General features: G+C 48.1%; 5 protein-coding genes across 5 annotated transcripts; 3 read left to right on the top strand and 2 right to left on the bottom strand.

Annotated features, from left to right (window-relative positions):
• Positions 1-2461: 2461 nt before the first annotated feature.
• F4813DRAFT_222202 (uncharacterized protein) lies at positions 2462-3936 on the top strand. The gene is made up of 2 exons (XM_049239820.1): positions 2462-2916; positions 3053-3936. The coding sequence occupies exon 2, from the start codon at positions 3157-3159 to the stop codon at positions 3715-3717; it is 561 nt and encodes a 186-aa protein (XP_049103211.1). The 5' UTR covers positions 2462-2916; positions 3053-3156; the 3' UTR covers positions 3718-3936.
• Positions 3937-7148: 3212 nt separating this feature from the next.
• On the bottom strand, positions 7149-11366 carry F4813DRAFT_221985 (Vps54-domain-containing protein). Its single transcript, XM_049239819.1, has 2 exons — positions 7810-11366; positions 7149-7748 (listed from the first exon to the last, which is right to left on the bottom strand). The coding sequence occupies exons 1-2, from the start codon at positions 10917-10919 to the stop codon at positions 7505-7507; spliced, it is 3354 nt and encodes a 1117-aa protein (XP_049103210.1). The 5' UTR covers positions 10920-11366; the 3' UTR covers positions 7149-7504.
• A 219-nt stretch (positions 11367-11585) lies between these two features.
• On the top strand, positions 11586-14280 carry F4813DRAFT_221970 (MCM-domain-containing protein). Its single transcript, XM_049239818.1, has 3 exons — positions 11586-12004; positions 12067-13475; positions 13537-14280. Exons 1-3 carry the CDS (start codon positions 11741-11743, stop codon positions 14030-14032), a joined length of 2169 nt encoding a protein of 722 aa, XP_049103209.1. The 5' UTR covers positions 11586-11740; the 3' UTR covers positions 14033-14280.
• On the bottom strand, positions 14224-16440 carry F4813DRAFT_221963 (uncharacterized protein). Its single transcript, XM_049239817.1, has 2 exons — positions 15886-16440; positions 14224-15831 (listed from the first exon to the last, which is right to left on the bottom strand). The coding sequence occupies exons 1-2, from the start codon at positions 16307-16309 to the stop codon at positions 14528-14530; spliced, it is 1728 nt and encodes a 575-aa protein (XP_049103208.1). The 5' UTR covers positions 16310-16440; the 3' UTR covers positions 14224-14527.
• A 305-nt stretch (positions 16441-16745) lies between these two features.
• Positions 16746-18334, top strand: F4813DRAFT_346890 (NPCC-domain-containing protein). The gene is made up of 2 exons (XM_049241898.1): positions 16746-17374; positions 17426-18334. Exons 1-2 carry the CDS (start codon positions 17124-17126, stop codon positions 18006-18008), a joined length of 834 nt encoding a protein of 277 aa, XP_049103207.1. The 5' UTR covers positions 16746-17123; the 3' UTR covers positions 18009-18334.
• The last annotated feature ends 1017 nt before the right edge of the window (positions 18335-19351 follow it).

Below are 19351 nucleotides of genomic sequence, written 5' to 3'. Positions count from 1 at the left end.
TTTTCAGACTTCTGTTCAGGCCACCAATACCACCAATACAGCAACTGCAAGAACAACAGTAAGAGAAGGCCTTCCCCGTTGAGCCAATGATGAGAGAGGTATTTTGTTCTCTCCCGAATGGACCACAACTCATCCAAAAACGCCAATAGCACGTCATCACCGACATTTCCGTTACATCGCGGTTCCTGAAAATTCTGATGGGCTCGGCTTCGACTTGCAGTTCTCCGTCGATGCCTATTGGATGTCTAGCAAGCGAACATGCCAAGCAACGGGACGGAAAATTTTCACCTCCTCGCTTTCTTCTGATAGGTCTTCCGTACCTATCTTGCTGACTGTTAGGTCAACCCTCACCGGCTTCGAATAGTACACTCAACACCTCGGTGTCTCTCTAAGAGGTGTACCTGCAGGCTGGCTTTGCTCCAATGAACTGGCTGGCATTATGTGATTCGGCTGCAGGAGGAGGCCAGACTCAGCGTCGAGGCTTGGTTCAAAGTTGTAATTCAGTGCATCTTTCTTCATCCTCCCAAGAAAACTTGTTTTACTTATGGCTAAAATTCACTCACGAGTATCTTGATGAATCATCATACCCAAGCCATATAGTCAGTCGTTAGCTGAAGCAGTATACGACTTCAGGGTTACTTGGAACTTGCACACCCCATTCATGCTAGGTGGAATATGCCGCCTCTCCTCCCAAGAATCGAATTTAGTCAAGGATTTGATACTGATGCATTAGTTCATAGTTCACAGCAACAGGCAACCGGGATGCCGTGGATAGACTTGAAAGGCCGCGTTTTGGCCGATGAATTAGTGGTTGATACTTACACTAACGTAAAGGAAGAGTGAAGAGATTTAAGCTTCGACCAAAATTCTCCAGTATATGAATGACTAAGGACTATCCCGATTGTCTTGATTATGGTTGGTTGTTGAGTTATAGCTACCTCGGCCACCATACAAACATGTCGTCCGCCACGGTTTAGCAATATACCCGCAAGTCTACGTGGATCGCGATGCATGCGTGGCAAAAGCAAATCAGGATGCTATCCTGTCTCTTGAGTTCCCCCCTACCCCGGTCCCGTGGTTGATGGTGTGAAGACGCGGCCCCTAGCGCTCGACGGTCCGGAGTTGCGTGTATGTATCCAACTCGGTGACTAAATCTCTAGGCGTTGGTATCGGTCTATTCCGGCTTAACACCCGGGTGCCTTAGTGGCTACTACACAGCTAGGTCAATATGGATCAAAGTTTTTATTTTATTTTACTGATCCACTCGCCCGTGAATAGGGCGAGGCCGACGATTTCGACAGTTGAGCCTTATTACTCATAGTTATTGGGACTGCACTCTAGCGACGCCAATGGCCATGCCAAATTCCTCCAAGGTTCCCACAAGTTTATATCACCATGTCTAGTCGGCGAAAGACTAGAACATCTACCTTGTCTCCCTCGCGAGATCTAGTCTTCTTGGTAGAGAAATTTGCTCGGGCACCAGTGCCACAGTGCCTTATTGAGCTCATGCAACTGCAGCATGTTCAATAATTCATCACATGTGTCACTACGTTGCGTTGGCTACGGAATAGCAAATGAAGAAAAATTTGCAAGCTGTGGTCATAAGTCAGCCTAGTTCGAGAAGCCCTAATTACTAGTCTGTTTACCCCATCGCGCTCACTCAGTTGGAACCATATTCCCGTATGAAGTTCCATCTCGGGCGTAAGGGATGTGCTTATTCCATCCCAATATCACCACCTTCGCGATGTTCTACAAGGTTGTTGTCATGTCAGCAGCGTATTAGCAATGTGAACAAAATATCTAAATGGTACCACGTATGGATTACTCTCGGCAGAGCGACTGGGCAAAGAACTTCATCTGAGGTGCAAAGCCCAAAGGCGGCGACGGTCCATTAGGCTACTACATCATCGCAGACCTAGATGCGGTGATAGAATATGCCTCCTCACATTTGTCGGGCGAGACTGTACCCTTTCATGGCCTGCCACATCAGTGCCAATGCCACATGGAATATGTCAGGTACCAGGAACAAGATCTTAAAGCCGACCAATCGGGTTTTAGAACCAGATCAAATCCAGCAGTTGCTAATGCAGGGTAAAAAAATCCTTTACTTGTTTTCTTTGTGTGCCACCCCCTTCTAGTCCCCCTTCTAGTCCTTTGTAAATTTTCATCTTATCCTGGTAGACAGCCCACCCGAGTCTCTTGGATTGGTGGAAGCACGGGTTTTTGCTTGTGAAGCCTAGGTGACCGTCCTTGCAGAATTCATAAGCTCACACCCCATCGTTATACATTGTATGTATGTCAGCCCTAAAATAATATCGCCAAGATTCTATCAGATGCTATCCGCCAGGCTCCGCGACTTTCGAGATGCGCATTCTAATGGGGGTACCGCTGACCACTAATGTCTTCTAGAACAGCTCGGAGTGACATAATCCAAGTTAAAGAGTTGATGCAATCACTTTAGCATCCCATATTCCACCGCCGCTAGACTCATGCTAGGCTCAAATATCTGGGTTTAGCAAAGTTTGTCCCGACTAGAAGGAACCATTAGTGCGAGGTCCTCCATCTAAGTTGATGGGCTGATTGCACTTAGGATGCAACCCTGATTCAGGAACAGGCAGACAGGTCATCCTTTCGGCCTCCACACTCGGGCTGCTGTGGCTGCTCTGATACATTCACGGCACCAGGGGGATTGGATGGATCCTGGATCGTGGAATTCGTCCAGGGCCCCCCGCTGCATACTAACGCAGCACTCGTTCTAGACGTGCTTGACGTTTCTTGTACATGGGATACATTGGATACATTGGACTCCTCAATGATTGGTTGAGCTAAACAATGATGGTAGAGCCACGAGCCGACCTCTTGTGGTCTTTGTTCCTCGGGATTTTATATAAGACTTTGTGTCATCCCGCATCCTAAGTTTGTCTATCACTTCTATACCGCCATCAAACCTTCTGATTCTATACATTCTCTTTCAGCTCTTGGTAGCCAAAATTCCTTCCTTTCAAAGCTTATTCGTGATACATTCATTTAACACGAAGCTATATACCCTTAGCTACAACACACACTCTCTATCAACCGAATACAGAAACCACACGGCAACGAGCCATCAGATATAGATACTTTGACTATCACTCCTATCAATAAACAACAAACAAAATGGGCCTATTCGCTAAAATCGCCGCCTTTGCTGCTGCTTCGGCTACTCTGGTTAGCGCCAACTCGTTCACATTCATCAACCAGGACGGCGCCACCCGCCACATCACCTTTACCCCGTCTGCAGGACAAGCACCTATCGCTCCCATCACGATTGGAGGAAACAGCCAGACCAGAGTGGACTTCCCCCAGGGATGGATCGGCAATGCTTACTCTTTCAACGAGGGTGCCCCTGACGTCCCGGGCATGCTCGCCGAGGTTGCTTTCAACGGCTGGAACGGCTTGACATACTTTGATGTCTCGGCCATCGTGAACCCTAACGACGTTAACGGTGTCAAGGAAATGTACCCGGCCAGTCAAATGCAAGCCGCGTCCAAGGTTGCTGTATCCGGATGTCAAGTGTTCCCTTGCGGTAGCGCTTACTACCACCCTGACGACATCCAGACCGTCACTACCCCGGAGGCGGACCTTATTGTCACCCTCGGCGGTGGTGCCCCTGCCCGCCGTGACGTTGAGGCCATGGTGGTCCCGCGTAACTACGTTCTCGGCAAGCTCTCTGCGTAAGAGGAGTCTTATCCTGCCTTGAAAGCGTTGTGCGCCGAGCGCTCGGAAATGATTAAACGACTTTATTTCTACTGGCATTACCCATCCTTTACAACCGCCAGCCCGCCGCGAGCCTAGGTGCTTTGCGCAACATTCACGACCTCGAAGGATCGTGCTGGTAAAAAAGAATATTACTTCCCCGGCGGAGTAGAAGATGGCATGCTGGTCAGGTTCCCTTCCTGGAAACAAAAATAAACAAACAAATAAACAAACCCGATACTTATCGCCCTTCTCCACATTCGTTGTCTTATATCTTGCAATTTTCCATTTACATGTATATACTTGAGGGTCGCACTTCTTGGTTTGCTTTGGAAGGGATAATTATACCCCCTTAGTTGTGCTATAGCGAGATACCAGATAGATGGAACGAATAGACGAGCTCACGGTTGATTTCAAACAAACGAAATTGTTCATTGTCCACGTGAAATCATTGCTTTGTTATGTCTATTGTCTTTTGGTAAGGTCTAGACTCGAGACCCTTTTACGTAGAGTCAAGGCCGCAGGTCCACATGGTTCCAATTCACTGTTTCTAATTATCTCTTTGTTTCTTACTTTCCCCTTTTCCGAAATCATTTCCGGTAACTAATGTTAGATGAAGCAGACCTACATACATAACTCATTAAGATAACTAGAGAGATATTGGAAGTAAAAGGCTATCAACCCTGGCCGTGGAAATGATTGACCCCGCAGGATTGCGTGGCGCCTCGTCGATAGAATTACGCGGCACAGCATCAAAATGCACCCCAATCTCGACCCTAGGCCAAGCCACGAAACACCAAATAGAAACAGAAACAAATCGAACATGAACGCCAAGCCCAATATAACTTAGGTACATGTAGTTATTAGAAAATTAAAATAACTACTTATTTACTCAACTACCTAAGGTACTTGATGTATTATATCATGGGAATTCAAAAGTGCTGTAATTGCTTAATTCGGCCCATGTCGTTAATTTCTCGAGGAGGTTATATTTAACTCGTACATAGTCCTAGTCGACGAACAGGGCAGGGTGTGGGCTATTTATGTAACCTAGTGTATTGATATACTACTTACCGCCTTGGGAACCTTCACCCACCCAACGCCAAAGTTCGGGTCGATCCCCCGGACCTTAATTTAGCTTATCAACTTCCCGATGGCGTCCCGCCTAGAACGATCGAAGGGGCCTCGGCGAGGTTTCGTAATAGAGTGTCTGATAGGTATCGTTTGAACGCCGAAAGATGCATTGCGGTTTAGTTTATTTTGTTTCGTTTCTTGCGCCGCGATATTGCCTTTTGCTATGAGTAGTACCTGAGATAGCCATGTATTACCTAGGTAGGTTACTACTCTCCGGTTTGAGGATCGGCCCCGGGGTCACTGGCCTGCGCCACGATGCAACTGGCGGAATTACTACAGGTGCGGTGCGGCCGCACTGGAAATAACCTGGAACTGGCCTTCCTCAAGCCACGGGGTAGGGTAGAGCGCATGCTATTGCTATATCGGTGACGAGACGAGTAGGCTTTTGGGTAGCGTTGCGTTACGGGAGCACTTACACTTATACTTACACTTGCACTTGCACTTACATAGACCCTAACACTAACACCAACACCAACACCAACACTACCTTGCCTTCTTCTCTAGGTATTTATGTTGTATAAAGTAGGAATAGGTTGTGTATATTTAGATGGAAACAGGAATACTTCGCCAAGACCTGTCGCGGTTTAAATAAAGACAACCAACAAAAAACGTGCCAAAGCCGCAACCGCCAAGCTTTTCTGATATCCCGGTTCGATGCCACAATGCGAGGGTGATCTTTCTTATCTGTTGTAACCGCACACCCCCCCTCCCCCTCCCCCAAAGAGGTGTCTTAATTGGTGTACGTGTGTACTAATGTGCTTATTGGAGATCTTGTTATGCTTGGCATGCGAGACATCGAGAATTGTGAAGAGTTGACTTATACTATGTATGTAGTTGTGAAGAGCACTAATTATATGATTAATACATAGATAGACAGCGCTCTGCTGATCGCTGCAAGTATGTCATCTAGTGACAGCGGCTCTCAGCATCTTATTTCCTCTTACCTTACCTTACCTTGCCTTGCCTTGCCTCAACAGCCCGCAGGTAAGACGGGCGGGTAGAGCCTATTCGTCCTCCATAAGCAACTATCCTATCTTGAAGCATAATAATCCCGTTTATTCAGGGCCTTATCTTCCTTGTATAAGTGCCGAGCGGTTAGCAACGTGAACACGCTCCGGGACGAAACGAACAAAGCCTGCACTCCACGTCTTCCCGCTGCTAAGCAGTTTCCTACGGTTGCTCAGACGTACTACATAGCTAGGAACCTTCAATACCAATATCACACGTAGGTACGTCCTCGAGGCTAACATCCGGTTCCTGAAAATGATCTGCGTACCCTACCCATGCACCTGTTCCAAGATTTCCCTCGCATGTCCCCGAAGCCGGCGGCGCTCTCTGCTCAATACATACATGCATGCATGCATGCATACCGATATCGACTTGGCCCTTCTCGGGATCCAGCATCTGTCTACCGGTAGTAATTGCTGTCGCAAGCCGAGCGGCCGCGGGTCTTTGCCCGTCTGGGCAAAGCAGCGAGCAGGCCATTAGCGCGGCCGACTCACCGTACAACCTGCTGATGGCCGAATGGGGCGGGCTCCAGGTCAGCCGCCGTGTTACCGTCCGGACGTCGTATCTTTATGACCTGTCATTTTTGAATATTTATTGGCGTTTACATACCCCTGAACAGGCTGTATATATATATACATGTAAACGAAAAGAAAAAGTCTTATATCGCGATCTGTTAACGCCGTGCCACGTAATAGGGCTTGGTTGCTTCTCCATCTATCTATCTATCTATCTATCTACTCTGAGTCATTATAGGGGACACGAAAACGATGTTTACAGCGTAGACTTCTGTGCGAGTACGTGTGCCTAGCGCGGCACGAACACAGACATACGTTGGATACATACCCTACCTATGTAGACACAGATACAAGTGCGTGTGGAGAAGGCGGGAAAGTGAGACACTGTCTTGCGGGAGAAACACGTGGGCTAGGAACAAGACGGCTCACTTAGATAGCAGCATGTAAAGCGAGCGGTCTGCGTTGGACGGGTGAGGTGGCTATAAGATATGCACATTGAACTTAATATGTAGGTACCTATAATGCATATACTCCTAGGCTGCAGCACATTTCGTGATATGGATAGTTTGACCACCTATAGAATAACAACAATAAATACGCGTAAGTATATTGTGTACCTAAAATTGGTTATCGAGATAGATAAAGTTGTAAAGTAGAACGTATAAACAATATATCACTTACATACCCCTTACTGAAAGGCTTGCCATCAGATAAATTACCTACTATGGCTGGCATATAACAGCATACTCCTACATGGCAAGCTAGACTTAATATAGAAGGATATGTAGCAATTAAAACGATATAGGTAGCACCCTAAACTTCACATTCGAGCGAGGCATCACCCTATAACTACCTACATTAGGTACACATCTGTCGTAGCGGCGGGATACAACATTCGTACCATAACAACTAAAGTTTGCACATCTTCATCTTAGTCTTCGTCTTCGTCTTCCAGTCAAGAAAAGAAAAAGCCAAAACCACTTCGCCACAATACTATAACGTAGTAACCTAGTCCTTTCTTCACTACAAAAAATAAAACGCCTGCCTTCATGCCAAGAACGAGCCAATGTACAAGCAAAAACACGGCATATAAAAAACAAGTCCAAAACCCGCTAATTACTCTCCGTGGTCTTTTCCGTAGCTTCACCTGCATTATCTCCGTTACTACTGTTTTCTTCTGATTTGCTGTTATCTGGTTGGGGCGATTCAGGCTTATCATCTGATGCGGGAGGCTCCGGCTCTGGTTGTTTCTCTGGCTTCTTCGTTTTGATGATGGCGAGTAGACTATCCCCTGTGTCTCTAAAGCCGTCTATCTTGCTTAGTCGGCTGGTGAGGTATTCAATATCGGATTCCATCCTATGATCCCCTTAGTTAGTTGATTGAGTAGATAATGAGGAATGTTAATATCATTGCTTACCGTTTGATACCTATCTCGGTCTTAGGTTCCAATCCCTGCAGCGCTTTGCCCACCTGGCTCTTGTAACTGTCAAAGACGGGCGTCATGATCAATCTTACAGTGCCTTCTGGCAAATGTTTTGTGAGAACTCTATGAAGCGTGACCGTTTCCTTGACTAGCGTTTCCATGTATAGATTCACTGTTGATTCGGTGTTCTGGTCCCAGTCGAGCGCCCTCATGCTCTTTGCATGCGCCGAGGCGCGGCCGCTCATGATTTCGACTAGTTTGTCGTATATGCTATTCTGGTGTTCCTGGAAAAGGCGCTTAACCTTGTCGAACTCACCCATGAGGTTAGCAACGTTGCCATGGTTGACGTTGGGGCCCGAACCCGCGTGCCGGCGGACGAATTCGCGGACGTGGGGAATGAGCGTAGAGATAAATGCTAGAGCTTGCGAGGCGAGGGCTAGATGCCTCGTCGTGATGTTTTTCAGACCTGCTGAACGAGTGGCACCCGCGCCGAGGATAAGTTGTGTGCATCGAGAATTAAAAAGTTGTAAATACCCGATTAGAGAGCTGGATACGTCAGACGCCATAGACGGAATTCCAGATATGAGATGTAAGAAGTGAGACATTCCTTCTAGGCATAGTATTGCTGAATTGGGTAGTATAAACGTCTCGCCGTCTATTATGGCACTCCTTGTCCTCTCCTTCGTTGCGCCATTAGACTCAGCCCTTGGCCGCCCGTTGGAACTCTGCTTGCTATCCGCTTCGGAGAATGGTATCCAGATCTTGCTTCCTTCTAACCAGGCATCACTATCCTTCGTACTACTGTCTAATATGCGTTTGAGTAAGATGGTATTTTCTTCGGTGAAGTCTTTGGCGCTCCACTGATCAGATTCCATGCCTTGGGCCAGTTTTTGCTTCTCCGCATCGCCATGTGACTGGATGAAATCTTTAATTTGGGAGTTAACAATGTTTTTCAGCGAGGTTCCGCTTCGACCAGAAATTGCTTCACACTCGTTTGCAAAGTAAAGGTTAAGCGTAAAGTACCGCAAGAACCATATCAAGGGGAGATGTGAACTTTGTTCAGATCGGACGCGAAGCACCTTTACAATCTTTTCCTGGGAGACATCAACTGCCTGTCCGTAAAGGTTTGCTAGATCCATGGTTAAATGTATATCCTCCTGCAAATCGCGATTTGCACTATTAAGAGGTGGGGATTTTAAAGGAGGCGGCGACTTCAGGCCAGCCTCAAAGTCCAGGGGCTGTTGACCCAAGGAGCTCGCAACATCAAATAGTACTTTGACCTGAGTGCTCAGCCTCCGCAGGGTCTCTGTGACACTGATATACATCTTGACGAAGAGAGCCTCGGCGTCTGGTTCGTCAAGCGCTCGAAGATTCCGTGCGAGGATGGATGATTTTTCCTGCTGAGTTAGGCGCTTCGAGTTCATTGTGGATGCAGACATTACAGACTCGTTGTCATCGTCGTTAGAGGTCGGAAGTGGCCGTTTGATGAGCTGTCGGATTTCCCGTAGGACAACCTCTCGATAAGACGCTATGGCAATTGTAACATGCTTGGAGCGGTGCAGTCCATCTAGTATTGGCATTAGTTGGGCGCGGAGACCTCCAGTCGCGGCCAAATAAGCCGGATGCCCTGTCGATTCTCTGCTGGGTACACCGCGAGATCGCATGGCTGAACTGCTCCACCTCAGCAAAACCTCCTGAGATGAGACCGTATCAACATGGTGCTTCAAATCACCTAACAATATATCGATGAATTTAGTCTCAAGCGCTTTGCCTATGCGGAATCGAAGAGTGGAAATGTCACTGTTCACACCCTGGAGGACAACGGCGTCTCTGAGATCACACAACTGATAATCGTGATTTTCAATCTTCCCGGAACGCAATATCCGCTCGCCTGCAATTAATTTCTCAAGAAAATCGATACTCTCTAATGCTTTTTCGACCTCCCCTGAGTCTACCAAAGCCTCACATGCCGCGACTGATTGAACAATCTCCTTTAACTGTTTTACGGCGTCATTCAGCTGCTGTAGGTTCTCGCGTCGTCGTTGCTTTTGGACGATTTCCAACCCATTGGTAGCAATCTCTTGGTCGAGGGTCTCGAGCTCTTGCCGTAGCATCTTTATCCTTTCCACCGATTCAGCTGCCTCGGAGTGTAATTCTCTTAATGATCCCAAAGCTGTAAAAAATGTTGTGGAAGCCGTTGATATAGACGAGATGAGATGCATTTCGATAGTATCCATATACCATGATAGTTTTTCCTGTAATATCGCGTTCGTAGCAAGGGTTTTACGGGGGGCCGGCACATCCCCATTAGAAGCATTCTTCTCTCCTGTAGAACCAGGAGGCGGACGTACGACTTCGGACCGTTCGCTAACGACATCGAATGTGCGAGGATTCTCCAGATGGAAATCATCATCGAAGTAGACGTTCGGAATGGTAGATAAGGGTGGCGGACCCTGGCTTGCTACTTTCCGGCTAAAGCTAGAACTAGATCTTCTACGCATCGGGCGTACCGTAGGTGATTCAATCGGTGATATCGACCTAATCGAAGATCCTGACACCTTTCGAGAGCTAGAAGGACGACTGCCCGGTTTCAGACGTCCATCATCCACAGCACTTGCAAACTCTTCGGCCCTACTACGTCCAAATACATGCTCGCTCCCGTCATCGTCACTCTCTTTTACACGCCTTAGCTGTTCATAAAGAGCTCCAACCTGTGTTAGGTAAGGTTTGAAGTCGGACGGGTCAACGTGGGGTATGCTGGTCAATGTGACAGGTGGTATATCTCGCGCGGTAGGTGGCTTATGAGCACTGGAAGCGGGAGCGGATGTATGTGGTAGTAGACCTGTTCGGACTATTGGCGGTTGAAGTAGGGTAGAGATAGCATTTTGTCCTGTTTCGTGAACGGTTTGCGACCAACTACTTGATGTATCGAGATGACCCCCAATGGAGCGAATCGAGTGTATGGAGCTCGCGGTCGAGCCTCGTCGTGCCGTGGCATGCGAAGCAACAGAGCCTTGTCGATGAAATGGGAATTCGGCTCGGGCGGTGGGTGATAAAGGTGGTAGGCTGTCGACGGACTTGCGAGCTTCTGCGTTGGAGAACATTGCGAGGGAAGCCGGAAGGCTTATTGACAAAGCTCGCGAGAAGGGCTACCGGGGAAGCATAGCTATGCCGAAGCTAACCAAACGTCTAGTATGTACAAGACGCCAGCGAATACAAGTTGCGACTTGGCGGCGCAACTCGATCGATATAAAGGAGGGAGCTATGTAGAAGCTCAATGGGGTCTATATGAAGGTTGGCAGAGTTTCTTAATGTACGAAAAAGATGCGACGACGGGTTTCGATTATATATTTGGCAGAAGGTCAACTGGTAGACAGGCCGTCGATATAATATGTGGTATCGCAAACAGTTGGGTCTTGGATGGATCTTAGTAGGTTAAGGTACCTATGCGCACTTGTAGCCAGCTAGTTCAGATGTACCGAATCAGATAAGTTTCCATACGTTTCATTTAACGGCGCTAGTAATCCAAGGTTACATGCCGTTTCCCGACCGTAGTTAATGCTGATAACTACATATTTGGCCTGTCTATGTACATAGCAACTGAGACATGTACGTATTAGAGATATCGTATAACACGTGATATCGGTGGACGGACTCGAGCCTGCCAAGGAGCATTCAGGAGTTAACCTATTGAGTTTCGAACGGGGCTTAGTGTCATATGCAACCTCTCAACGCGCCCCTAGCAAAAGCGCGTCTCCATTTCGCGTGTCAATTAACGCGGGTTCCCAAATTAAATCTTTCAACTTTCAACCCCTCGATTCATAGTCACGATAGTCGCTAATGACCCAATACTTCATGACACCCAGTTCAACTATTACGATAAAAAAAATAGAACACTCAAGGACGTGCATATCCGGTATCCAAGATGGATCGCCAATCAGTCTACTCAGTTTCCGTCTTCCAGTCCAACTCTGGACCAAACGAAGATAGCCGGCTGCAAATACAAGAACAGCTTGTAACTTTTATCCTCGAATTCAGACACGACAACATCTTCGTCTACCGAGACCAACTAAGAGAAAATGCATTATTAAAGAAGTACTATTGCGATGTTAACATTACCGACTTAATCAAGTATAACGAAGAGCTTGCGCACCGAATAGTCACAGAGCCCGCCGAGATTATTCCTCTCGTATGTCATATATTACTTAGGTACCGAGATGGTAATCCAGATTAACTAATAACATATAATAGTTCGAAGGAGCTCTCAAGAAATGCACACACCGAATCATCTTTCCACACGACCCTAAAGCTGTCATCCCTGAACATCAATTACTCCTCCACTCCAGCGCAGAAGATGTCTCGATCCGGAATCTGGATTCTGATACTATCGCAAGGCTTGTTAGGGTACCTGGCATCGTCATCGGTGCCTCTGTTATGTCTTCTAAGGCCACAGAGTTACACATCCAATGCCGAAATTGTCTACACACGCAGATGATCCCCGTCCTAGGTGGATTTACCGGTGTAACGCTTCCGCGAACTTGTGGTCGCCAGAGACCTCCCAACGACCCATCCGAAAAGTGTCCTCTGGACCCTTACTTTATCACTCATGAAAAGTCCAAGTTTGTCGACCAGCAGATTATTAAGCTCCAAGAAGCCCCTGACCAGGTGCCCGTAGGAGAGCTTCCACGGCATGTTCTCATCTCCGCAGACCGATACCTTACGAATAGGGTCGTTCCGGGGTCGAGGTGCACGATCATGGGCATTTTCTCTATCTACCAGAACAAGGGTTCCAAGAACTCGTCTACCGGCGGCGCCGTTGCCATAAGAACACCATATTTAAGAGCCGTGGGTATTCAAACGGATATGGATGCCACAGCTAAAGGACACTCAATCTTCTCCGAAGAAGATGAGCAGGAATTCATGGAACTTAGCCGAAGGCCTGATATCTACGATGTTATGGCCGATTGTATTGCCCCTTCGATCTACGGTAACCGAGATATTAAGAAAGCCATATTGTGCTTGCTGCTTGGAGGATCCAAAAAGATCTTACCTGACGGCATGAAATTGAGAGGCGACATAAACGTGCTCCTCCTCGGTGACCCTGGTACAGCGAAGTCGCAACTGTTGAAATTCGTTGAGAAAGTTGCTCCCATATCTATCTATACGTCTGGTAAAGGTTCCTCGGCAGCTGGTTTAACAGCTTCCGTGCAGAGAGACCATTCCACGCGAGAGTTTTATCTCGAAGGCGGTGCAATGGTGTTAGCAGATGGTGGTGTGGTATGTATCGATGAGTTTGACAAGATGCGAGACGAAGACCGTGTCGCGATCCACGAAGCCATGGAGCAGCAGACCATCTCGATTGCCAAGGCAGGCATAACAACAATCTTGAATGCACGAACCTCAGTTCTCGCAGCGGCCAACCCTATCTTCGGCCGGTACGACGACATGAAGACGCCGGGTGAGAACATCGACTTCCAGACAACCATTCTGTCCCGTTTCGACATGATCTTCATCGTCAAAGACGATCACAACAGAGACAAGGACGAGCGCATTGCAAAGCACGTCATGGGGATCCACATGGGCGGTCGTGGCCTTGAAGAGCAAGTTGAGAGCGAAGTACCCGTCGAGACAATGCGGCGATACCTTAGCTACTGCAAGTCGTAAGTCGCCCCTTTTTTCTTAACTATCGTCATAATCAACAAACGCTAACCCACCTCCCAGCCGCTGCGCCCCTCGCCTCTCCCCCGAAGCCGCCGAGAAGCTATCCTCACACTTCGTCTCGATCCGGAAACAAGTCCACGCCTCCGAACTCGAAGCCAACGCGCGCTCCAGCATCCCCATCACAGTGCGACAACTCGAAGCTATCGTGCGTATCACAGAGGCTCTCGCGAAACTTACTCTTTCCCCCATGGCCACCGAGCAGCACGTCGACGAAGCCATCCGATTATTCCTGTGCTCGACGATGGACGCCGTCACACAAGGGACCGCGAACCAAGGCGGCCGCGAGCTGAACGAGGAGGTCTCGCGTCTCGAGCAGGAGCTTCGCCGACGCTTGCCTATCGGGTGGAGCACCAGCCTGGCTACCCTGCGCCGCGAGATGGTTGAAGGGAAGGGGTTCAGCGAGCAGAGTTTGAACCGCGCACTTATGATACTGCAGAGACGGGATACGATTATGTTCCGCAATCAAGGCGCGCAGGTATACCGGAACGGCGCTTAGGGTAGATTTGATGAAGTGGTTAAATACGGCCTGTGTGATTCATGATGGAAGCTGCTTCATTTGGCTCGGCGTTCAGGTTGTGCTCGACAACAGGGTATCGACATACGTGGTTATGATTCTGATTCTGAGATGCAATTTACGTACGAGCATGCCATGGTAGTAATTACGAACGACGAGGATGTTGAATAAAGAGTAAAAAAATTACATGCTACGTCTCATCTATGGTATTGGGTTTATAATATTTATGCCACGAGGGGACACGTTGTAAAAACTAACAGAGAATACATAAAATTCAGTTAAGGCATGGCATAGAGATATATCAACGGCGTTAGCAGTTTCCTATCTACTTGAATCACAATAAACAAAGGGACATTCCGTCCCATCCGCCTGATATAAGAATAACTAGCCGCAGGAAAAAGAAAAAAGAAATCTTATCACATCCTCATCATCATCCAACTTCCTATCATAGCAATCCTTACAACACTCTCACCAAGCCTACAAGTAAGCGATCGTATTATCGATCCTAACAGTACCGACAACACCCAGCGGCGCTTCACCACCCGCAACTGCAGGACCACGGGCCACGATCTCGCCGGCGTAGCTCTCGTCGGTAATCTTGTGGCTTTCCGTATCTCTGAATAGAACCTCGATGGCGCTTAGGGGGGGTCCAAAATGAACGCTATTTCCATCGCCCAACACGCGGTAGTCGTTGAACTGAGTTTGAGAGACAGCACCTGCAACTCGAGGAGCAGAAAGGGCATAGATGACGCGGGCACCAGTGAACACGCGTAGGTCCGATAGTGTCTGCTGCGAAAGTCGAGGGGCGTCGGTGCCTGCAGGGTCTGCGACGTACAAGAGGCGGAGTTTGCCGGGTTTAGGAGTTGGGGTTGGGGAAGAGCCGATCTGGGGGTGCAGGGAGTCGTTGTACGAGGCGAGGAGGGAGGCTGCGGGCATAACACCATCTTGGATGAGGCTGCGCGTCTGCACCCAGTGTGAGGCACGTGTAAGGAACGAGGCGTCAACTTTGCTCTTAGTCTCTTCGTGAGTCTTCTTGAGAGTTTGAGGAGTAGCAACGACGATGGTGGGCGCGATACCAGTGGTGGCTAGGATCAGGTCAGACGTAGTACCGGCAACGGAGTTGAAAGCCACAGAAGCGTTAGAGTAGAGAGCTGCGAGTGTTAGGACTAGAGGGAAGGACGCCGATAGAGAGGCGGAAGACAGGAAGAGATCGGCTGGCGAGAAGCGTTCCTTTTGCGGGATTGCCGTGAGCTGGGCCGAGATTGCGGAGACAAGGTTTCCCTGAGTGAATCGGACCATCTCTTCAAGGGTGTCCGACTTAGACTGCCAGAAGACGACAACATCCTGGATCTCAGCCTTGGGGTCGACCGGGGGCAGTTCAGTACCAGCTGTGACGGGGTTGTCGTTCAGGATATCTTGCCAAGTAGAGACGTTGACGCTACCACCAACACCCTTAGGAACCTCATTCCAGTCGAGATGCTTGTTACCCTCATCAACAACCCAAATGAGCTGGCGAAGACCCGGATAACTCGAAACAACGTTGTCGAACGGGAAAGCACCGGGCGCGGTAACAACGGTGTCCGCGCCAGACCTCTGGAGCATCGAGATTATCGCATCCTCTGGCTGGTCAAAAGGCAACAGAATAGCAGTCAAGTTGTAGAAGCTGCAGGCGAACAAAGTGGCAATAAACTCGACAGAGTTAGGAAGATAGATAGCCACCTTCTTTCCTCCTTGAGAAGTGATATGCTTTCCAACCAAGTTGATCTGCCGTGTGATATCGCCTAGATTAGGCTGTTAGTCATAATTCATTTCCAAAGTTGAGAAGATTGCTTTACCGAGATCATGTTCGATAACTTTCTCACTCCCAAGGACCGTCAAGATGCGCCCCCTTGCCTTAGGACCACTTTCATCGGATGGGCCGGATACAGCTCTACGCCAGACATCCCTCAGGTCTCCATCTCGACCTTGGGCCCATTTCGAAGCACCCGGATCTTTAACATTCAAACCGGTGTTGAGAGGTAGACCATGAGGAGCTGAGTTGCCTCGGTAGACAGGTGATTCTCCCTCATTCCGGACTGGCGAGCTTGAAGCTTGGCGAGCGAGAAGCATGGGATGGATATCAGGCTCAACTCGGTTCATGATGGAATATGTTAGAAGTAGCACCAAGGTCGTGACAATTAGCGTAGAGTAGCCATTCCACTGGGTCAAGAGGGAGCTCAGTCCCTCGTCGAACTGGGTCAAAAGACTACCAGCGCTCATGTTGGTTAGAGTTAGATATCGGCTCTTATACTGCTAATTCAAGTTGCAATTTACTAGGTTTCCCCTCAGAAGGATAGATAGTTAACTAGATTGCAACTTTGGCTACGCCATCAAAGGACGGAACGATCGGAGTCGCATAAAAAATAGAAGGTAGACTTGAAGAAAGTCGGAATCTTTTCTAGATGAATCCGTCCGCAGTCTAAGAACGAGGTACCCCGATGAGGTGAGATGCTTCGGTGGGGACTTGGGACTTGGGACTTTGTTAACTTAGGGAACTTGTTGTCAGCCCTGTGACGCAAGGAGCATCCGAGCCTAAAAACGATACATACCTACATACTAAGGCAGGTACCAAAGTACTTGGTCATGGCTCGTGCGGCTACAGCTCCCCTGAAGTGGATCTTGGCACTAAGATTAAAATGCAGCAAGTACGAAGTATGATGACTAAGAAATGTAACAGAGGTAGATTTGGGTTGTTTTCGCAACTGCCTTGACAACCAAAATCACCCCCCAAAGAAAACAAATCAGATTCATTCCATCAGACGTAGCTCAACGACGAGGGCTGCGCTCTCAGCGCCACCATATTATACTAACCTCAGGTACTAACTCATAGCACAGGTAATAATAGCACCAGATAAATGACATTCAATTGACTCCGTCCCCGATTCAAAGGTCCTTTCTCCTTTATCTTCTGCAGAACCAGGTCGTACCATCAGTATTGTTTCAAGACGGCAGCCTGCCCACGTATTCTCGACACGACGTTTAGTTAATTTATCTGTACTCTCGGCTTCGAGACACCAGACCAGCCATAACAATAATGTCTCTATCAATGGCAAGGACGATCGTCACCCCCAAGAAACCAACACCTTCTACGCCACCAGTCACGGACAGCCCAGGCACATGGCGACATCCGCGCATACAAGAAATTACCCGGCGACAGGAGGCTACTACATTCACCGACGGAAACGTCAAGCGCATCGCCGTTAATATCGTCGTGCTCATAGCATTGATCTTTCTGCATTCTCTTCTGGCGCGAGTATTGCCATCTAAGAAATCATTCCCCTACGCGTACGCTTCCATATCCTAACCTAACTAGCTCAACGACACTAACTTGCGCAGTGTCTGGAACTATTCGCGATACGCGTACTGGACAGTTCTTGCCATACCCCTCTTTAACATCGGCACGAATCTCCTGCCTCTGCTCAGGCCCCAAGATGATCTATCCGATATCCCCCTAACCCCCGGCCAGCGAAAACTGCTAGGCCTGCCACTGACCTCCGCGCCGCCTACGCCAGGCTCCGCATATAGCACGCCGCCCCGCTACTCCCGAACCCCTTCAATCTCCGGATCTGCGGGTAGCAAGCGCAGCTTCTCCAGCTCCCCTCGCAGCTCTGCCTCCAACTTTGGCAGTTCTAATGGGCTGAATGGAAATGGCAGTCTTGCCGGATTAACGTCTCCACAGAGCCCCCTACTGCAGAAAGCTATGAACGGCGCGCGGCGCTCTTCGATAAGCTCCCTAGGATCGCCTAGTCCTATGGGCGCCAGCACAGGATTCGCTTCGTTCTACGGCGGAGTCCCTGATAGCCCTAGCCCCAGCCCCGCAAATGGGAAGAGAAGTACGGTTGGGTTGAGCAGCAAGTGGCTGTATGAGAGGGGACGAGACCGCAGAAGTTCATCAAGCAATGCGTGGTTGCATGCCTAGGGGAAAGAATAAGCAATGTAAGGTATAATGCGAAATACCAGCTTTCGCTACACTCATGAGCCGCGCGTGTGTGAAAATTAAGTATAGACGTCAATATAGACGAGACTAATGCAACGCGGGATATATTACAGCATATTGGAGTTTTGTGGACGTAACTGAGGTTTGCCACGGTGGAATAAGCCTGGAGTTGTCTGTTGCTGGTTATCATAGCAGGTGCATAAGAATATAATCGTAGTCCTGATACGAGGCAGCGTGTCTTGTCCCATTCAGTTAACTACATATAGCATACCAAGTAAAAATGACAATAATCATTTGATAGCCTTAAAGATTCAATACTGTCAAATCTAATACGGACTGTCACAACTTCTTCATACACCACTTCATACATGTAGATACCGAAATGGGTACCTAACTCAAAATAGAGCCTTTACCAGAGGATACTCCTTCCCGTAGGTTTCCAAGCAACGCCTATTCCAACTTGTTCTAAATGGCAGCTGCCTCAGATACAACTATAGGCTCCTGCACGGAATTAAGGAATAACTGCTTCTCCATGGAAGGTACGAGTAAAGTAACTACCTAGGTACATATAATGGGCATTGAGTCATATGTACTTTTGAAATATATGCCCCAGATCTTCGACTCTGCAATCTTTACGCTCACAATTACAACCCCTACTAAAAATGATTTTCTACCCTTAGGTATGTTCTCATCAACTTCAATTAAATAACCAACATTCAACCCGTTCTTGACGTTTCAAAAATTTGATTAATAAATTACTACTCTAGTTAAGCAAAACTGCATAGTTACAGAGGATCAAGACATAAAACTGTGATACCAACCGTTACGCTTTATGGTCCTTCCTAAGCATATCACCTGCAAACTGAACTCCTACCAGTAACTACCTGGTACCTATCGAGTCTTCGCCACAAAAGTCTTGTTGAACCAAAGATATCGTCAGACATCAACCACATAATAGCAACAAAGTCTTGTCGTAACCCAACAACAAACCTACAACATGTAGTTGTCAAGGATTCCTTCGTCATTTCCAAATTCATCACGCCAGCCCCTTCGATCGCATGGGCAACCTTCTCCAAAAGTTATTGGCGGAAAGTTCTGTCACTTGATACAACGCCACAACAAAGCTGTCGCCACCCGTGTGCAAGATGCTTGAGTTCGAAATCCCAACACAGAAGGTGGCTCATGAATGATTTTGGGGAACACATCTCCTAAACCTCTAATTTATAAGCGACAAACGTCAACACCAAATTCTGGATTGAGCAAGTCCAAAAGGCGAAATGAGACTAAGGCGCACTGCCTTGGTAACTGTCAAAAGCGCAATCAAA

The sequence above is a fragment of the Daldinia decipiens genome (genome assembly GCF_022478715.1).
Source record: "Daldinia decipiens strain CBS 113046 unplaced genomic scaffold F4813scaffold_4, whole genome shotgun sequence".
Lineage (NCBI taxonomy): Eukaryota > Fungi > Ascomycota > Sordariomycetes > Xylariales > Hypoxylaceae > Daldinia > Daldinia decipiens.
Note: the sequence above shows the minus strand (reverse complement) of the source record. Positions and strands in the feature narration are given on the sequence as shown.

Bases quoted from the DNA above. Each gene is read 5' to 3' on its own strand.
- F4813DRAFT_221963 (XM_049239817.1), bottom strand. From the start codon at position 16,309: ATGAGCGCTGGTAGTCTTTTGACCCAGTTCGACGAGGGACTGAGCTCC. The intron at 15,832-15,885 runs GTAAAGCAATCT...AGCCTAATCTAG, and splicing joins AGTTATCGAACATGATCTCG to GCGATATCACACGGCAGATC.
- F4813DRAFT_222202 (XM_049239820.1), top strand. From the start codon at position 3,157: ATGGGCCTATTCGCTAAAATCGCCGCCTTTGCTGCTGCTTCGGCTACT.
- F4813DRAFT_221985 (XM_049239819.1), bottom strand. From the start codon at position 10,919: ATGTTCTCCAACGCAGAAGCTCGCAAGTCCGTCGACAGCCTACCACCT. The intron at 7,749-7,809 runs GTAAGCAATGAT...AGGGGATCATAG, and splicing joins ACCGAGATAGGTATCAAACG to GATGGAATCCGATATTGAAT.
- F4813DRAFT_346890 (XM_049241898.1), top strand. From the start codon at position 17,124: ATGTCTCTATCAATGGCAAGGACGATCGTCACCCCCAAGAAACCAACA. The intron at 17,375-17,425 runs GTACGCTTCCAT...TAACTTGCGCAG, and splicing joins AAGAAATCATTCCCCTACGC to TGTCTGGAACTATTCGCGAT.
- F4813DRAFT_221970 (XM_049239818.1), top strand. From the start codon at position 11,741: ATGGATCGCCAATCAGTCTACTCAGTTTCCGTCTTCCAGTCCAACTCT. The intron at 12,005-12,066 runs GTATGTCATATA...AACATATAATAG, and splicing joins CCGCCGAGATTATTCCTCTC to TTCGAAGGAGCTCTCAAGAA. The intron at 13,476-13,536 runs GTAAGTCGCCCC...CCCACCTCCCAG, and splicing joins TACCTTAGCTACTGCAAGTC to CCGCTGCGCCCCTCGCCTCT.